A 19,312-nucleotide genomic window follows, 5' to 3' on the forward strand; every position below is an offset into this window, starting at 1 on the left:
TATTCTTGGCTCAGCCTAAGGTCAGATTTTGGTTGAAAAGAAGTAACTGAGTGTGTTAATGCACAGTTATGTTACAGAATATTTTAGAATTATTTCTATAGTATATAGCTTTTATAAATGTTTTGAATGATCTTTTAATTTTTTATTTTCAGTTTTAAGTTTGGTCAAATTTTAGTAATTTTGTAATGCACATTTTCTTAGTTTTTTAAAATTATATATATATATATATATATATATATATATATTAATATTTAAAAGGATAGTTTACCCAAAAATTTAAATTCTGTCATTAATTTCTCACCCTCATGTCATTCCAAACACATAAGACCTTTGTTCATCTTAGTAACACAAATTAAGATATTTTTGATGAGCTTTCTGACCCTGCATAGACAGAAACGCAACACTCTAAAAAAAATGGTGCTATATAGCACTAAAAGTGGTTCTTTGGCTCGTAATCATAGGGGAACCACTTTTGGTGCTGTATAGCACCAAACCTTGGTGCTTCAGTGGTTCTTCAGTGGTTCTTCACCGGTTCTTTGGCATGACTGAGGGGCTATATAGCACAGCTACCATGTACAGAACCTGCTAAAGGTCCCATGACATGCTGCTTTTTGAATGCTTTTATATAGGCCTAAGTGGTCCCTAGTACTGTATCTGAAGTCTCTTTCCCGAAATTCAGCCTTGGTGCAGAATTTCAGCCACTACGAGCCAGTCCGACAATGAGCTTTCCTTAGGACGTGCCATTTCTGTGTCTGTAGCTTGAAATGCTAATGAGGAGTAGAGAGGCGGGGCAAGGTGGAGGGTGGGTGTGTGGCCTTAACCAGCTTGCACTACCATGCGCTAATGTTGACAGTGGATGTATCGCAATGGCTCGTAGACACGCAGTAGTTCAAGCTTTTCAGTTTGACCCAGAATCTGATCCGGATGGAGAAGCACCGGATGAAGAAGTTGCAACTCAGTGGCTACAGCAGGACGTCTCCGAATGGTTAGTTTAACATATCGTGTCTGGATACGGTACTTTAGTTGGTTTGTTTATGTAGGCTGTTACAGTTATTATCATGTAGCTAATGCTAGCCATAGGCTCAGATGAAGGAACTAAAAAAATACTTTGGTGTTCATTTGTACATCCAAACACTGAGCAACTGCCATGCTTCGCTCGTTTGCAAGCCATGATGTCTCTCGAGGGAAAAAAAATATTGCGCTCGCCTCGCACGGTAGTAGCTCATTTTCTCATGGGCGGCCAAAGCAGAGAAAGGGGTGGTAACCTTTCCCCGTATGACGACATAAAGGGAAGATTCCAGATTGGGCCATCTGAGCTTTCATTTTCTCAAAGGCGAAGCAGGATACCCAGGGCTCGGTTTACACCTATTGCCATTTCTAGCCACTGGGGGACCATAGGCAGGCTAGGGGAACTCATATTAATGTTAAAAAACCTCATAAAGTGAAATTTTCATGCCATGGGACCTTTAAGCTCCTGTATGGTTCTTCAGTGGTTCTTTGGGATGATTAAGGTGCCATACCATGTAGTGGAAAAGCATCAAAACAAAACCAAGAAGCAGCATCACATGCATGCAAAATTGTTGAATAAAGACATTATTTTGGTTTTCTTTGAGCACAAAAAGTGTTTTTGTAGCTTCATAGCATTACAGTTGAACCACTGATGTCAAGACTGTTTTACCGATGTCTTTAGTACCTTTCTGGGCCTTGAACGTGGTAGTTCACTCTAAAAAAAAAAAAGGTGCTATATAGCACTAAAAGTGGTTCTTGGCTCGTAATCATAGGGGAACCACTTTTGGTGCTATATAGCACCATATCTTTTAAAAGTGGCTGTTTCGTGGTCTGTTGAGGAAGTACAGACGTTCATCTCGTTGATAGCTGAGGAGCGGATCCAGCGAGAGGTTGATGGGGTGACGCGGAATGAAAAAGTTTTCCAGGAGTCACGGCAGTTGAGGCAGCGCAACTATAACAACACGTGAATAATCCTGCCCACTCTAAAGGGGTAAACTGCAGTGGAAACGCAAACCGAGACGAGGTGTGCCAAGCCGAGTCATACCACACAGTGGAAAAACACCATTTGAGCACAAAAAGTGTTTTTGCAGCTTCATAACATTACAGCTGTATCACTGATGTCACATGGACCATTTTAATGATGTCCTTACTACATTTCTGGGCCTTGAATGTGGTAGTTTCGTTGCTGTCTTTGCAGAGTCAAAAAGCTCTCGGGTTTCATCAAAAATATCTTCATTTGTGTTCCGAAGACGAGCAAAGGTTTGTGGGTTTGGAATGACATGAGGGTGAGTAATTAATGACAGAATTTTCACTTTTGGGTGAACTATGCCTTTAAGTTTTCTTTGAATTGTATTGTAGAAATATACATTTTCTCTAAAAAAATAATTTGAGACATTATGTATTGTGAAAAGCACTATAAAATAATATTATTACTATTTAGGTTTCATTTATTTTTATTACAGCTTTAATGATATCCAAATATTTTAGTACTCTGGGGTTTTGATTTATGCACTAATTGATAATATTTTCTTTCTTTCTATAAGGAAAATATACATTTACTGGAAATTAACTCTTATTTAGAGTTGGATTGAGTGAAATGCATCTTTAACCAAACCAAAGCACAACCTCCACTGCCCCAAGATGCCACACCTGACACCAGCCGTATCAGTCAAAACCTCCATGTCACAAAAAGGCTTGATGGAGCAGTCACTCCACTCTCCATAATTATAAATATAGACATTTTCCCTGTCAGTCAGATCAGCACTGAGGATGTAATGGGCGTTGAGTTAATTGCTGAGTGAGCCACAGCAAGAGAAAGAGAGAGAGAGAGTGAGCGAGGTACTAAACTGAAAACTGTCATTTCTGCCAAGCCCCTAATCATTTATTCTCCATTTTCGACCATGTTACTAAAACTCTTTCCCACTTATTACATAAATTGCAATTAGAAGTCATCATGACATGCTGCTGGGGGTCCTGACCTGTAATGGCTCCTAACACAGAGAAACCTTATTATCTGTCAAGAGGTGCTTTGGCATATGCCAGCGTTTTTTCGCTCTTTCTGTGTGACATGCTCTGATAATCTTTTGACTTCCTGTCTTCTGTAATTTAGACTTATTTAAGGAAGATTATTTTACAGGCTTATGAGTGGAATAATTTTAGTTCCTTTTGTCAAATGAGAAATTGCGTGTCATGAAGAGTTTACTGAGTCAAACAAGAATCGATGCGCATGGAAAGGTTAGCCACCTGGAACTGAAGCAGCATGCGAGATGTTGGCGTCACCTTAACAAAATGCTGTGCCGTGGTCGATCCTTGCGTCGCATTTCACAAAATCAACCAAAAATGTGCAAAGTGAAAGAAAAACATGCAGTAATAAAGAACAATGAGTTATTGCAAACTGATTTACACTAAAAAATACAATTCTGTCATCATTTACCCTCATGTCATTGCAAACCTTTAAGATTTTCTTTGTTCCCTGGTACACAAAAGGAGATCATTTGAAAATGTCTCTGTGTTTTTTGTCCATATAATGAAAGTTAATGGGGTTCAGTGTTGTTTTGGACCTGACTGACTTGCACTGTATGGACAAAACCGTCTCTTATAGGTTTGGAATTACATGAGGGTGAGTAAATGATGACAGAATTTTCTATTTTGGTTCAACTATCCCTTTAATTACATATAATAAATTACTCTAAAGGTTAGTGTTCAGGCAGCTAGTTATTTTAAAAAGGACATGGATTATTAATTATTGCAAATGGATTGTGATGAATCCACCATCATGTGAGACAGTACAGCTGACTTGAGAAATGTGTTCACGTACTTTATTACCCATTGAAAACATTATATCTTAAGACAGAAAAATCCTAATGACTTTTGCAGTCATTAATTTTTTTTTTTAAATAAAAAACTACTTTTGACAGCCAGCCAACAATATATCTACAAATAACACTTCCTGTTGTGAAAGAAACAAATGTTGCCACAATCAACACATCATTTGTTTGGGGAAATTTGTCTGCTCTCTGACAAAGCGGTAAGCCTGTGTGGGTCTAATTTGACCTAAAACAAGCAGTCCTATTAGTGATCTCTCTAATTGAATCGAGTGATATTGGTGGCCTTCTGTATGGTACTACAGCAGTGATGAACACACAGTTGCTCTATGCGTGGGAGGCGAGCATCAGCTGGCCTCTCTCCTAGCAACTACAAGTCCTTGAGCCCTTCTGTTTACAAAATGCCGGCACACACGGAGGTGCATGAACACAGTTGGCCCACTCAAGCCTGGTCAGAGTTATTTGCATCAATGTGTAAGTTTCAATCTAAATAAAAGGCATTAAATGAACCACTCAACTCTGTCTGGGAAAAAGCTACAACTGGTGTGCCCTTGTCAGTGTGAACACTGGGCTGAACTAGGGTAAACACTATATATGTAGTGTGTGTGAGTGTGTGTTTATATACAATATATACACACACACATATATGTGACCCTGGTCCACAAAACCAGGCATAAGTAGCACGGGTATATTTGTATCAATAGCTAACAATCAATTGTGTGGGTCAAAATTATTGATTTTTCTTTTATGCCAAAAATCATTAGGCTACTAAGTAAATATCATGTTCCATGAAGATTCCAGATTTTCAAATAGTTTCATCTCAGCCACATATTGTCCTATCCTAACAAACCATACATCAATCGAAAGTTTATTTATTTAGCTTTCTGGTGATGTATAAATCTCAATTTAAAAAAATTGACCGTTATGACTGGTTTTGTGGTCCAGGGTAACACACACACACACACACACACACACACAATTTAAAATAGGCCCTAACTGTTTTCTATTGCAATACATTTCAAAATGCAATTTATTCCTGTAAAGGCAAATTTAATTTCCAGCAGCCATTATTCCAGACTTCAGTGTCACATGATCCTTCAGAAATCATTTTAATATGCTGATTTGGTGCTCAAGAAACATTTATTATTATTGTCAATGTTGAAAACAGTTGTGCTGTTTAATATTTCTGAAAAAAACCTAGTTACCATTCAAATGTTTGGGGTATGTGTGTGTGTGTGTGTGTGTTTTAGAAACAAATGCTTTTATTCAGCAAATATGCATTAAATTAGTCAAAAGTGACAGTAAAACATTTATAATGTAATGTAAATATACATAGGCCTATACATATTTAAAAAATGTTCCACAAAATATGAAGGACGATAATAAGAAGAACCATTATTAATAACTGAGCATCAATAATAACTGAGCAGCAAATCAGCATAATTTAGAATTTCTGAAGAATCATTTTATTTTTATTTTTTGGTCTGGACTGAAACGTCCCATAAACTGACAGAGGAACTCAAGGTGAACGTGGGCAGGTAAAAACCACCCTAGCAACCAAACAGCAGCACTCTTTAAAAAAATTAAATTAAAATAAAATAAGAAATCGTACAAATCTAGCAGTTTTAAACTACAATCGTAGCGTGGTATTCGCCACATCTGTTATGTAGCCTAAATCAAAAACGAAATATTCTAAAAGCTTCTTACACTGTTATGGTTTTGCGGAAGTATTTCGGCGGAAACTATAGTTACCATGGCAATTGTTTGTCAGGGTACCGACTCTATTCCACATAACCTGTAACCAAAAAAAAATGTTTTTATCTATGTTTCAGAGTGTCAAGAATTAATCCACAGCACAGAAACTTTGACATTCACATCCCCGTTCGCCATTGCAGCAGCATCTGAGCCTCCGTGATGAAGGAACCAGCCAGGAGGCGGTGTCTGATCAGAGCCCAACATTAAACATATCTGACGTCTATATCTCCATCATCATCATCGCCTCTCAATGTCCAAATAACTCTTAGCATTTCCGTGCCAGCGTTTTTGCTTGAATTTCGCCTTTTTCGTCTGTTTACCCTCTGAACGTCTTTAGGGATCTGAAGTTTTGCCTCAGTTTGCGCAACCGGTGTGTGAACTCGATCAAACAGCCCGATCTGATCGCTGTCCAGACGTGATTGTGTGTTGACACCAGGGGATTCATATGAGCGTGCCTCCGGTGATCCGACCGCCGAGCCCCCTCCCGGGGTCGCAAGGCATTTCCTTCCAAATCCAGATCGGCTTGAGCCGGGAACCCGTGCTGCTGGACTCCGGCGAGTTCAGTCTGGCGCAGGTCCGAGAGATGGCATGCTCCATCGTGGACCAGAAGGTAACACTTTCCATATGCCTCATGTTTCATTCTTTGCCGTTCACGTAAAAATACCATAGATGTATCACGTAATCACCCTAAATAATCAAAGAATTGAGCGGAGTTTGGAAATAGGCTAACTTTTACTTTTTAGACTGCTTACACATTTGGTGCTTATTTTCTCTCCAAACTCAGAATTTTGAGTTACCACGAAACTTGAGAGCTTTATTTACATATTGGCTCTGTGTTTTAAGGCAGCATCTGTTCAAATATCAGCCTAATGGATTCTGTCCGTGAATTTATTTAGGAGTGTGTTAAGCAGAACATGCAGGCTTTAAACTTTCAAAAGATAAAGAAAAAGATAGAAAATGGCGGTTAAAACGAATCCTTGTCGTACTGTGAGTTTACTCCATGTACTGTAGCAACAGAAACACACTGGACAGTAGCATCATGAAGTGTTCTGCATTGCATTTTCCATTGACAGCGATGACGACATGGTGACGTTGGGCACTTATTGAACCAGTGAAGGGCTTGAACTGACACACAGGCCTGCCTCTCCTAACTGCATTCTTTCAAAACTATTCAGTGGATTATGTCCAGAGGTTTTATGCTTTGTTTGGGATATCCTACAGTACAAGTTTATGTTACACTGAATTAACACCAAGGCAAGATTTATTTTGGCTTACCAGATGAAACAATTGTATAAGGTGGCCTTGGAACTTATTCAAACTGTGCATTTTCAAGAACAATTTGAGAACTGTTAAATAGTCAGATTAAATGGATAGAAATTACTATTGTTGTTGTGGAGTTTTACCATGAGATAGACTATAAATTTATGAAAATGAGAAGTGACAGTGGCATTAGATTTAGCAATAGATTAAAACATATTCAGATATTTTAGAATATATCCTTAGAAATCAAAAATGTAACTTTTGTTTAAATATTTATATGTAAGATAAGAATATTTATAGTTGTGTGCTCTTAACATTTTTATATATTTAATTTTACAATTTTCTATTGGCAAACCTAAAATGTAGCCCAAAAAAGATTACCTGCCCGCATAGTTCTCCAAATACAGATGGAAATGGTTCTTTAGCAACACTCTTTTCCATAACGTTCTTCACCCCCACAGTTCCAAAATAGTGGTCAAACATTATGATACACAAGAACTTAAATTAAGTTTCTGTGCAGTTTATTGCCCTCCTCCTTCTTAAATGGTGTCTAGTTTGTTTCGCTTCCAGCTGTCGCAAAGAAGTTGGTATTGGTTTGGATCAAAGGTTTTCAGTGAATAGCATTATATATTTCAGTTTTCCCTCACGCAAAACTACATCATATGGACTTTTTGAGGCTCAAAAGTCGCTGCTTACTGTTTACTCTTGTTGTATGGAAATGAGCATTCAGATAAATAACTTTAATATTTTTATAATATAGTTAATGGCTATGGTTTTAACTTTTTTGTGTTAGCTTTACTGTGTCTGGAATGACATGAAACCGAAAGCCACATCTGACAACCTTTAAGCAGTCAAAGAGCATGTGAACACAGCAGTCAGATTGTCACCACCCCTTAAAAGGCGCATACGATGACATCTGCACAGTTATTAATACCTTTTAGCAAAATGCGTATTCTGTTTTGTAAGCACCTGTGCTGTGACACATCACCAGAATGATACTAGCTCCATAAATATTACTCATTGTGTGCGCCTTACAAAGTTTTTGACGAGACGCAAGGTGTTGACAACAACATAATTTCCCACCATTATCAAACATTGTTTTCTTCCCAAAATCTCATTCCCTCCCTTGAGGCTTCCTAGTTTATTCTGCGACACAAAGTGCAGAGGTTGCAGTCTGTAGTGTTTTAAGACATACAGGTGTTAAAATGCAGAGCAGTTTTTTGATAAGCATAACAACAACAAGCATCATGTGACACTTAACAAGAAACACCTTTTTTTTAGGCCTGACGTTGTCAGTATGTGTTTTGGAAAATAGAAATGCTTGTTTAAATATATTTAGAAGAAAAAAATGTGAATGAGAACAACAGATCTGCAACCTGAGCTCCTTCAACGCCTTGTATACACGTTCTCAGATGGGAACCCTCTCTTGAGCATAAGCACTCAGAGCATTTAACACTTTAAATAGTTCGATGTGAGATGTTGAATAAGTGTGTATGAGGTGAAGGTGGCATTGTTGTGCAGACAGTCTCAAACAATTCTGTGCATATATTGTTTAGTTGTACTGTGTATGTTGGAGTCTGTTCACAGGATGGAGAGTTTCGTTTCGTATGTCTACCCACAGTACTGTGTTGTCATACAGGTGTTCATATGGAAAAGAACATGTAGCTCAGACGCAAGTGTAATCAGACAACCCAGAGCTGTCACTTTGAGTCACACTTAATTTCCTTCTCTTCTCTTTTATTGTTACATATAGGCTAAGTCTAATGTGTGACAACAGATGAATGTAATCCTAACAATAGAACTGTTCAGGTTCTTCATACGTTTAATTCCCTGACGTATACAGGCAGAATTTTTCTTTAAAGGAATAGTGACAATAAAAACTCCTATCATTTACTCATCCTCATGTTGTTCCAAACCTGCATGATTTTCTGTCTTCCATCGAACACAAAAGGAGACATTTTAATAATGCACTCAAAGGTATTTTCCATGCAATTATAATTAATGAGGATTGGAGATTTCAAATGTCTTAAAATGTCTAAAATATTCTAAAAGTAGTCAATGCAACTTGTGTGTTATATTCCATAGCTTCAGATGGCTTCAATGAGAACTTGATAAACAAGTAGGTTAGATTGGTTTTGTGAACTGGATCAAATGATTCATCAAAAAGATTTGACTCAAAAGAACGATTCGTTCACGCTCTCTGCTCTCTTTACAGTTATTGGCATCAATGGTTCCATGAAGAACCTCCAACATCAATAGAAGCTTTCCACTGCACTAAAGGTTCTTTATAGGGGAAAAAGTGAAAAACTGTTCACTGAAAAATTATTTGGGGAACCCAAAATGGTTCTTCTGTGAAATTGTTTTAAAAACCACCATTTTTAACCGTGATCTTAAAGAGTGTTAATATTTTCAGTGAATAGTGACTTAAATTCTGTCACTGTTAAGGTTTATGGCCCTTTTTGGTAACTTTCATAATACTGAATAGGGCAACAGGATATTTTTCAAAAATTCACCTTTTGTGTTCCACAGAAAAAAAAAGCAGAAGCTTAATTTTGGTGATTCTCCCTTTAAGGACAAGATGCTCTACACATAAGCGGGCCTTGGCAATCAACTTCAACTAGTTACAACTTCATTTGGCCTCTTTGCTTTGCTGCTTTGTTATGATACAAGTTAAGGTCTGAGCCAGAGAGCAGTTTAAGTACAGCAGAGGATAACAAATGTCTCTTGAGCTGTAAGGATCAAGGACCACCCTCAGTCAAATCTCAACAAGTCATGAAAGGTGGAGCAAGACTGCTTGACCATGAACCAACTTAAAGAGTGTGATAGAATTTCTGTCATAATAATACAGTGTGCAAAACTTTCCAAGCTAACATGAAGTTTGTCAGTGCTGAGATTTATAGCTGAAGATGTGTTTATATTTTCATTTTAGAAACAGAACATGAAGATGTTTGTTGTAATGAAAACTTATTCACAGAAACTGCAAGATTATAAAGGTCAGATGGAGGAAAAACATTACAAAAGGACAGTGAAAATGTGTTGCAGATTTGATTGAATTAAAGGAATAGTTCACCTCAAAAATGAAAATTCTGCCGTCATTTACTCACCCTCATGCCATTCCAAACCTGTATGAGTTTCTTTCTTATGTCGAACATAAAAGATGTTTTGAAGAACGATGGTAAAACTACCAAATTGTTCTTAATCGCAATGTTTAATCGCAACATATAATCATTGCAGTTAATAGTGTTTCTGCAATTTCTGCCATAATCACCAATAACCTACTCCTAAATGTAATGTAGAAACTTAATATTTTCTGTAAAGCTGCATTGCAACGATTGGTATCGTGAAAAGGGCTAAACAAATAAACTTGAATTGAATTGAATTAATCAAACAGATGATTGACTTCCATGGTATTCTTTTCCCCACAATGGAAGTCAATGGGGACCAACAACTGTTTGGTTCTTCAATATACTTCAAAATATCTTCTCTTGTGTTCAAGATACAGGTTTTAATATGACATAAGGGTGAGTAAAGGATGACAATTTTCATTTTTGAGGTGAACTATTCCTTTAAGTTTAAGGCATGTTGACAGCAAGAACGATAACTAGGCCTACAAAGGTAACTATGATAACTTTTTTAGCGTCCACACCAAAACACAATCACATTCTGTTTATCAAGCACACGCTGCAGTTTTGTTGTCTGCTGCTTTAAATGCACATGCTCTTGAAAGAATAATGGATTCTGATTGGCTGTCAGTGTTCTTATTGTTCTTCACCTGGAAAAAAATCGGTTTGAAAGTGATTCCAACGATATCGTTGCTCTGTGATGTTTTTGTTACAGTTGTGGTGTGGACTTCACTAGAACTTTATTGTTATTGTTGTTGTTATCAACCTTGGTGTGAATGGCCTTTACACAATGATTCAGTTGATTCAGAATCGCATTCTGGGAGATTTTCTGTGATTACTTAGAATCATCTTTGATGAAATGACCAAGCCATTCCAACTTAGAAGACAAGCACATGATATTTCCGAAAGCGATTTGGAAATAGACTTTATATAAAATATAGGTTTTAAAAAAAAAAACAATGTTTCAACAGAATCACTCCATACATTTACCATACGGAGCACATAAAACTAGCAACAAAGGGCAGCATTATGACCTGCGGTGAAAGAAATGAAAACTCTCTTTACCACTTCTATTCTTTCTCACATTGACAAAAGTCCTTAGTGCTATCAAGGGGCTGCCTAATAGACTGTGAATCCATTAGTGCTCTGGATTATCAGGCTTAATTAAAGTGATAGCGCCTTTGTTTGAAGTTTGCACCTTTTTGCATTACCGCTCCTCAAAGTGTTCTTATTAATCAGCGGGGCTGCCGCACTCTTCATGCTAAGCGCTAACTGATCCATTGCTCAGTCCATAGCATAGACACGGCTGGCAGATGAGCATAGCTGATGACGGCTGTGCGGAACAGCTACTTGTGTTTGACGAGTTATTTCATGTCAGCCTAATGCATCCATCATGGGTCTAAAACGAGTAAAAAAAGATCCCTGTTGTCGTGGAGCTAGGTTTATTGACGCACATGGAGTCTCTATGAAAGTGGGCATAAAAGACCAGTGTATTTTGCTATTCACAGTGTTGTGACGAAATAGACTTTGAAAGCTGTAGATTTTAACGCAATTATACATTTACATTGCCTAAGACATTGTATTTGAATTATCGATATTAGCTTATATGGTCATCTTCCCAGCACTGGTCTTTCTATGTGAGTCTTTCTAGTTGCTTGGCAACTGATTATGATTGCCTGTGAAGTACTTATCTGAGTGCCATTATGATGACGAGAGCCATGTGTGGTGGGGTCACGCACTCACAGACACACACACACACACACACACACACACACACACACACACACACACACACACACACACTCCCACACTGGGGTGAGAGATGAGAGCTGCACATAGCCCATTGTTGAGCAGCTGTTCTGCAGAGTATTCAAAGAGCTTTCATTACCATGAGATACATGACGGTGTGCATGCGTGTACGTCTGTTTTTGAGAACCGTGGCTTCATAGCATCCCATTCATCTTGATTTTTCAACAATGTGTAGCGGCACAGCAAAGCACCCTTTGGTCTGTCAGCCAATCGGGTGGCTGAATGGATACTTGTTGTTGTATATAATACTGTGGCTCTGGCAAAATAGTCTTCAAATGTGTTTCTGAGGTAAGGTGCACCCATATGGAGCTCAGGGCTTCAGTTTGGCTCTTTCATTCAATAGCATTATTGAGATATGGACTCTCATGCACGCCAACATGGAAATACAACGGAGAGTTAACAAAGAAACTTGTTAATTGCTTTCAGTAATGAAGTAAACACTGTATATTGCAGTAATTGAAATGACTAAAAATATGTAGTGTTTGTTTCAGTGTCAATGCAGTTTACTGGGAGGTTACATCATTTTCATGGGTGTTCAGGCAGGGTTTGGAAAACACAATTATCTTTTCAGGAGAGCCAAGCACAAACACAGTTTTTTTATTTTAGTCTGTACATGCAGTTACTGAAAAAAGCCCTATAACAAGGTATACTTGAGTCACTTCGAGCTGAACCTTAAATCATCACCGTGAACTTTACAGATCAAGTGTCTGATTTATTTAAGCATTTAGCACTTTTTGTTTGTTTTACTGATATATGTATGTAAGGGGTGAAATGTCCTTTGACATTTTTTGGGTCAGCGATGTGAATAATTGATCAAAAGTGGCAGTAAAGACATTCAGAATGTTGCAAAATTCAATTCCAAATAAACTTAACTTTCTATTCATTGTTGAATCCTGGAAAACGTGTATTAAAGTTTTGACAAAAATATTGAGCAGCGCAGCTGTTTTTTTTCTTTCTTTTTCATTTCAGTGTATTAGAATGATTATGCTAATTCAGCTTTCTTTCATCTCAGGAATATATTACATTAATGGAAACTGTTATTTTAAATTGTAATAATATTTCACAATATTTCTGCTTTTACTGTATTTTTGATCACATAAATGAATACTTATACCTTTAATATACTTACCTATATTTACCTGTACACTCATTCAGAGTGTAAAATGTGTTATTAAGTTGTAATTGATGGTTACACCACATTTTCTTTATTGTATGGACATCCTTATTGACCCTTTTAATGAAACCTGCTTTTGCAACAAGGCAAAAAGTCACTCTTAATCTAATCAAGACTTTAAATGTTGTTAATTTCATATGAAAGCAGTAGAGCGATTGGAGAAGCACACAAAAGCTTGGCTTACATATTGTATCATGATTGTTGCACCTCATGCTGTGTGAGGTAGTCCAGTTCACCCTATCATAGGCAAAATATCGAAATTATGAAGTCAATTTAGAGGTGCACCACCCGCTAAGCCTGTCATGTTGTTTTAATGATCTGCTGTAGCACCTCAAAGCCCAACAGAACTTGCACTGTCTCCAGCCGAGTGCACTTTGCCAAGGGTTAGTTAGTGGGCACGTCGGCACTGAGGAAGAGAGCTGTAAAATACTCACTAATAAAGTGTGAACATACAGCTATTAAGGTGACAATGAGAATCTTAGCAGTCCTAAAAGAGAGCTGTAATTAGATACAGTGTGCAGTCTCATCTTATAGTGTCGCTCATCCAGATGATTCTCCACAGGATTAAGCACATGTAAATGTACAGTATGTGAGTGAGAACTTAATGTTGAGCTTTGAATTAAGACAAAGCTCTTTACCATCTCAATGATTAGCTTGATGGGTTTTTTTTTAAATTGGTGCTCTGCTCCTTTTTGGCTTATGCAAATTCTAGTCATTAGAAATTATCAATATAGATTTGATTAAAGGGCTAGTTCACCCTCAAAAAAGGAAATTCTGTCATCATTTACTCACCCTCATGTTGTTCCAAACCCGTATGATGTCCTTTCTTCATTCTGTGGAACTTAAGATATTTTGAAGGACATTTTTTATCCAAACAGTGAAATCACTGGAAACTTTAACTTTTATTGTGTGGACAAATGATGACAGAAATTTAATTTTTGGGTGAACTACCTCAAACTTGCTTTTATAGATATTAATATGATGTGATATGGCATGAACCTTGTCTATAACAGTGGTTTTCAATCCTGGTCCTTGGGACCCACTGCTCTGCACATTTTGTATGTCTCCCTTATTTAACACACCTGATTCAGATCATCAGCTCATTAGGAGAGAGATCCATGAACTGCATGTGTCAGATAAGGGAAACATACAAAATGTGCAGAGCAGTGGGTCCCCAGGACCAGGATTGAAAACCACTGGTCTATAACATCTTGATGCAGCAGCAATGTCTTCTGAAGAACACACAGATGGTTGTTTTCTTGTGTGTGTGTATAGGGTGTATAAATAGAGGAGCAGTGCTCCAATAGTATTGATCAGTGGTTGTTACAGCACAGCCAGCAGCTGCTAACCTGCAGACTACACACATGGTTCGGGCAGACTGATTGACTGATGGTGGTTAGGGTTCATGCTGTCTAGGCTCATTGACTGGCTCTCTCTGAAGTCTAGTGTGTTTGGTTTTCTGGTAGATGTACAAAGCCATGTACTTTACAGCTCTCTATCTAATGTGATACATTTCCACTCTCAGCTGTTTTGAACTGTGAAATGTTTTATACAGGAACTGCTCTTATGTTGAGTTCATGGTTTATTGGATTGATTCGGTTTGTGTAAACCCTCTGTTAAATGCTTATTTTCCATGAGTCAATGGGAAACAAAGCCACTATCCATCCACTCTTTGGTGCTCAAGAAACATTGCTTTTTATTATAAATGCCAAAAACAGTTGGGCTGCTTAATATTTTTGTAAAAACCACAATATTCTTTCCAAGATTCGTTGATGAATAAAAAAGGTTCAAAAGAACAGCATTTATTTGAAATAGTTTTTGGTTACACTTTATTTTAAGGTGTCCTTGTTACAGTGTGAGAGTAATGAGCTGTAATTACTGTATGGGTAGGGTAGGGATTAGGGTTTGGTTTAGGGTTACTTGCATGTAATTATGCATAATTTACTGTTATTATAATAGTAAGTACACGTAACAAGTGTGACAAGGACACCTTAAAATAAAGCGTTACCTAGATTTTTTTAAATTTTATTTTTTAACAAAAAAAAATTTGTAACAATGTAGTAGTCTTTATTGTCACTGTTGATCAATTTAATGCATTGTGAATTAACTTTATTATTAATTTCATTATTAACCAATTTAACTGAAATGCACACTTTTGTTTGTTTTGCGTGTTTCATGTAAAATATTTGTAATAATATTTATTGCATGTTCACCTGTTTACAGTGTAATTTTACATAGTTCTGTAAATTTTAAATTGAATCTGTTTAACAGTTATTAGTGCTTTGTACAAATGCTTTATGTTATGACACAGTTAGCTCTTCTAGTTGCTGTCATACATCACCACACATCATAAACACATTGGTTTGTAGTGTAAATAGTTTTACCGTTTTCTGCACTTTGTTTTTCTTCCAGTTATTTATAATATAGTAGCTAATGAAATGGAAGAAAGTAGCTTACTTCTGTGTTGGGAAATAGTTTGAAATAGCTTGCCTCCATGTTGTGAAATAAGATGGATAGTATGTGAAAAACAGAGCAGTATGTCCGAATTCATAGTCTTCTTAACACTAGGGTGACCACACGTCCAAAACAGCTTGTTATTATGCATGCCACCTTAAAGGGATAGTTCACCTAAAGATAACAATTACTCACTGTTACTAACTTTCTTCTATGGAACAAAAAAAAGAGGATATATGTCTTAGTATTTTTTAGTGATCACCAAAATGAGGGTGAGTAAATGCTTGGGTGAACTATCTCTTTAAATTTAGCATGTATGATATGAGGAAGTATGACAGCAACTATAAGAGCTAACTGTGTCATAACAAAGAATCTATAGAATTTTGCATTTTTATTTTTATTTTAAGAGAACGCAGTCATTCCTTAAACAAGCAAATGTTTGCACTGTCCTCTATTGGCACTTCAGTGACAGCATTCTTAAATATTAGACACAAGTCGTCAACCACATTTTTAAAACATGTTTTGGAAAGCAAATTATATTTCTCAGTACAAAGCGTTCTCCCTTCTGGCACGTTCATACAGTTTCTCACAGCAAACTTCACTGCCAAAGTTACAACAGTGTTAAGTTCATTACACTTCACCCAACCACTCTGAATTTACTTATGGTGAAACTAATGAAATAAATCAAGTTGAAACTCAGAGAACTCCTCTGGAAGTGCCAGAAATTATTGTGACGAGTCAAATGGATGAAAACAATAATGATTAAATCATTTTTACAGTGAATAAGAAAATGTTTCATAGTATTGCATCTGCTTAACATGTATATATTTATGCCAAATTTGAGAGCATTTGAGCCAAAACAATGTGGTGCAACATTTGACTCACTCGTGCTTTTGCACGCAATGGCTCATAGCACTACAAGGAAACAAACCACACTGCTCTACTGACTTTGGTACAGTGTGAACAGCTATTTCTCCTCTGCTCATAGCCTCTTGCTTATTTATCATCCTCAAAACTGATTACAAGACGACGGTCTGTGCGTCACTGGTGTCTGTTCTTCTACTGGCATGGATTTCGTAGCCTAATATAGTTAGACATCACCGCATATGCGCTGCTATTGTCATTGTCATCTTTCTTGCTGATAGCTCACATCTTTAGTCTGCAATCCTCACTGCGATTTATACTTGTTTTGAAGTGAAGTGTCACATAAACTGTCCTGATTTTATATCAAGTTGATATTTTTATGTTGTTTTCCCTTTACTTCCTATATGACTTTCATGATAGAACATGTGTGACACACGTCACAGGGCTGCCCTTATACATGACAGTATTTGGTTTAGCCTTACATTTACACTGCATCCAAATATGCCTACATCTCTACTATATCCACCTTATTTTTAACGCAAGTGTGCAGCCATTTGTAACTTGAATGTGTGAGGCTTCGGGTGTCTTCTGTTTCTGGTTATTTTTAGCTGTACAAAACAGGTTGTGATACTGCTTGATATTGCACACTGGTATTTCTTATCATTATTTATTGTTGCAATTCTGAACACATTGTTTGTAGTGCATATAGTTTTACTGTTTAGTGCACTTTGTTATTCTTCTAGTTATAGCATATTTCAATGTATAATTTTTCCCCCTGAAATTACACAATATTAAATATGATAATATAAAATGTGACTGGCATTTAAAAATCCATTCACGCAGCCGTCATGTTCTAGCTAGAGCGGTGAAAATAACTAACTAATGCAATCATAGAGAGGGATTTTCCGCTGATGACTGGACACTGAGGGAATCAGTGTGGACCTCATCAAAACTATTTAAATACAGCTACACCAACCAGAACTGAAGACTCAGAACTGTTGTCTTGGCAAAAGGAGGTTTCAAAAAGTATTGAATAAAAGGTATGATTACTTGCAGCCTATGTGTATTATTAGAGATAAACATTTATTTCATGATGAGATTTTCCCATTTGAAATTTAATAACATTTTTAAAATAAAAAATCGAAAGGATTATTGATGCAGATTTATTTCATAGCCTTCTTTGATCACATTTACCAAGGGTATGAATAATTCTGAGCACAACTGTTCATCCTGCAACAAAGCAATAACCAGGTGGTCACTCTAATACAATGCCTACACACTATGGTCAGACTATTTTTTAATCATTACCTTCAGCAAGAAAACAGACAAAAAAGTGTGCAGTATGCAAAAGTACCCAAATTATCTACTACTTCTGTTGTACTACTGTCCTATTAAGCAAATCAGTGAAGTGACACAACTGACACTGTAAGTCACATGACACTGACAACATGGCAGATACTGTATGTCTAGATTTCAATCACACTACACATATTAAGACTATTTAAAACATACTTTTAAGAGGTCACGAAATTTTTTAAATATGGTATGATTTCAAATGTAGATATGTGTTTTTGCATGCATGATTGTCTAAAAGTAGTTAATATTAATGCAAAGCTTAATTGATTGCAAATCATCCAACACATCCATGTGCACATTCACCTTGATATGAAAATGTATTTATACACGCTAAAGCTTAATTGTAATAGCAGTAATCCAATATGTATTTTATATGTAATAATGCATGTCTCCCAATATGACAACAGGTTGATATCATTAGTTTGAGTAATTAAAGGGCTAAGGTTCTTTACGATGTCAAAGCGGTGCTGGGAGGAAGGAACGGCAGTTTAGCGTTAAGAGCAGGGCATTGAGCCTGGTACGGCGTAGGCGAGAGGGGGTTGACAGTTAGAACGGATGATTCACTCCTTATGAGCTTTCAGAGCGCTCGCTGGCTTGCTCTTTCTCTCTGCCCGTCCATCTTTTTTTTTCCCTCTCTCAACATACCTGCCTTTTTCGACACACACAAGTGCTCGCTCCACCCTGACAACCAGCTTCAGCAACCAGTTGTTTAAAGGGAAGACAACATCCAAATTGATGTTCTTCTCGCCGCGCTAGCCTGTCATCTATAAAACACATACAGAGAGATGGCAGAAAATGACAGTCATGAAAGACCATCAAGCAAGGGGGTCTGGGCAGCTCTCTCAGAGGCAATAACATAGAGTTATTGTCAGAGGATTCCACCGATTGGAGCCAGACATCTCCCAAGGGGTTAATGACAAGGATCGGTGTGTCTTCGGCTTTGATGGCTCAGACATGCAGCAGATATATGTGCATCCATTTGTGCCAAACAAATGAATAGTGCTCAATCAGGAAAGAGCCTTGGGTGTCCGCTGCCATGACAACCCACACTGTTACAGTGAGGCTGCTGTCATGGTGACCTCAAAAGCACACTTGCCTCTGTGTATCTTCATTGTGTAGCACTCATTAGAGCTAGACAAGAGGGGAAGGAATCTGCACAATTAAACCGCCAAAAGAAAACTCGAAAACAGATACTCCCTCCTGCAAGTGGTGTCAAATTGAATCTAATACACGCCATAATGTCGTGAGAATACTGGAAGAGAGTCTGTGTGTGGGGATCGAATCGAATTTCCACGCATTGGTTTGGAATGCGTGCTTGCGGTGGTATGCTTTTAAAAGGCGAGTCTACCGCCTCAGTGAATGATATGCTAACAGCGTGTTTTGGTGCAGTGTACATCTTGTGTGGGCGTTCGGAGGTGAGCTCCTCTGCTGGGTTGCTAAACAATGATAGAGTCATCGCTGTTTTCTCCAAACCAGTGCTCTGGTTAGAAGCGAAATGTTGAAACATTTGTACTGATCAGATGCTCTTTAGAGGCTCTGACTGCAAAATGGTACACTTGGAATTGTGAATAAATGTGACACGGCTATTCGACTGGATTGGGAACAAGGCGAATGATTAGTGTTCAATCTGTTAACCTGTAGCCTGATAATCATCATATGCTTTCACGGTCTGTTTGCATCCAGAT

At 37.5% G+C, this 19,312-nt stretch overlaps 1 protein-coding gene across 5 annotated transcripts in view; it reads left to right on the forward strand.

Annotated features, from left to right (window-relative positions):
* The window catches only part of prkd1 (protein kinase D1), a 56,153-nt gene that overhangs the window by 11,422 nt on the left and 25,419 nt on the right, over nucleotides 1-19,312 (forward strand). For 3 of the 5 annotated variants that reach the window (XM_058749740.1, XM_058749739.1, XM_058749737.1), the window contains exon 3: nucleotides 5,666-6,198. The exons of 1 other annotated variant lie outside the window; for it this stretch is intronic. In XM_058749740.1, the coding sequence (XP_058605723.1) occupies nucleotides 6,034-6,198 (165 nt within the window). In that variant the 5' untranslated portion in view covers nucleotides 5,666-6,033. Of the gene's footprint in view, nucleotides 1-5,612; nucleotides 6,199-19,312 lie in introns of those variants that run through there. One more of the 5 variants, XM_058749738.1, reaches the window with a different exon arrangement.

This window comes from Onychostoma macrolepis, chromosome 17 (genome assembly GCF_012432095.1).
Source record: "Onychostoma macrolepis isolate SWU-2019 chromosome 17, ASM1243209v1, whole genome shotgun sequence".
Classification (NCBI taxonomy): domain Eukaryota; kingdom Metazoa; phylum Chordata; class Actinopteri; order Cypriniformes; family Cyprinidae; genus Onychostoma; species Onychostoma macrolepis.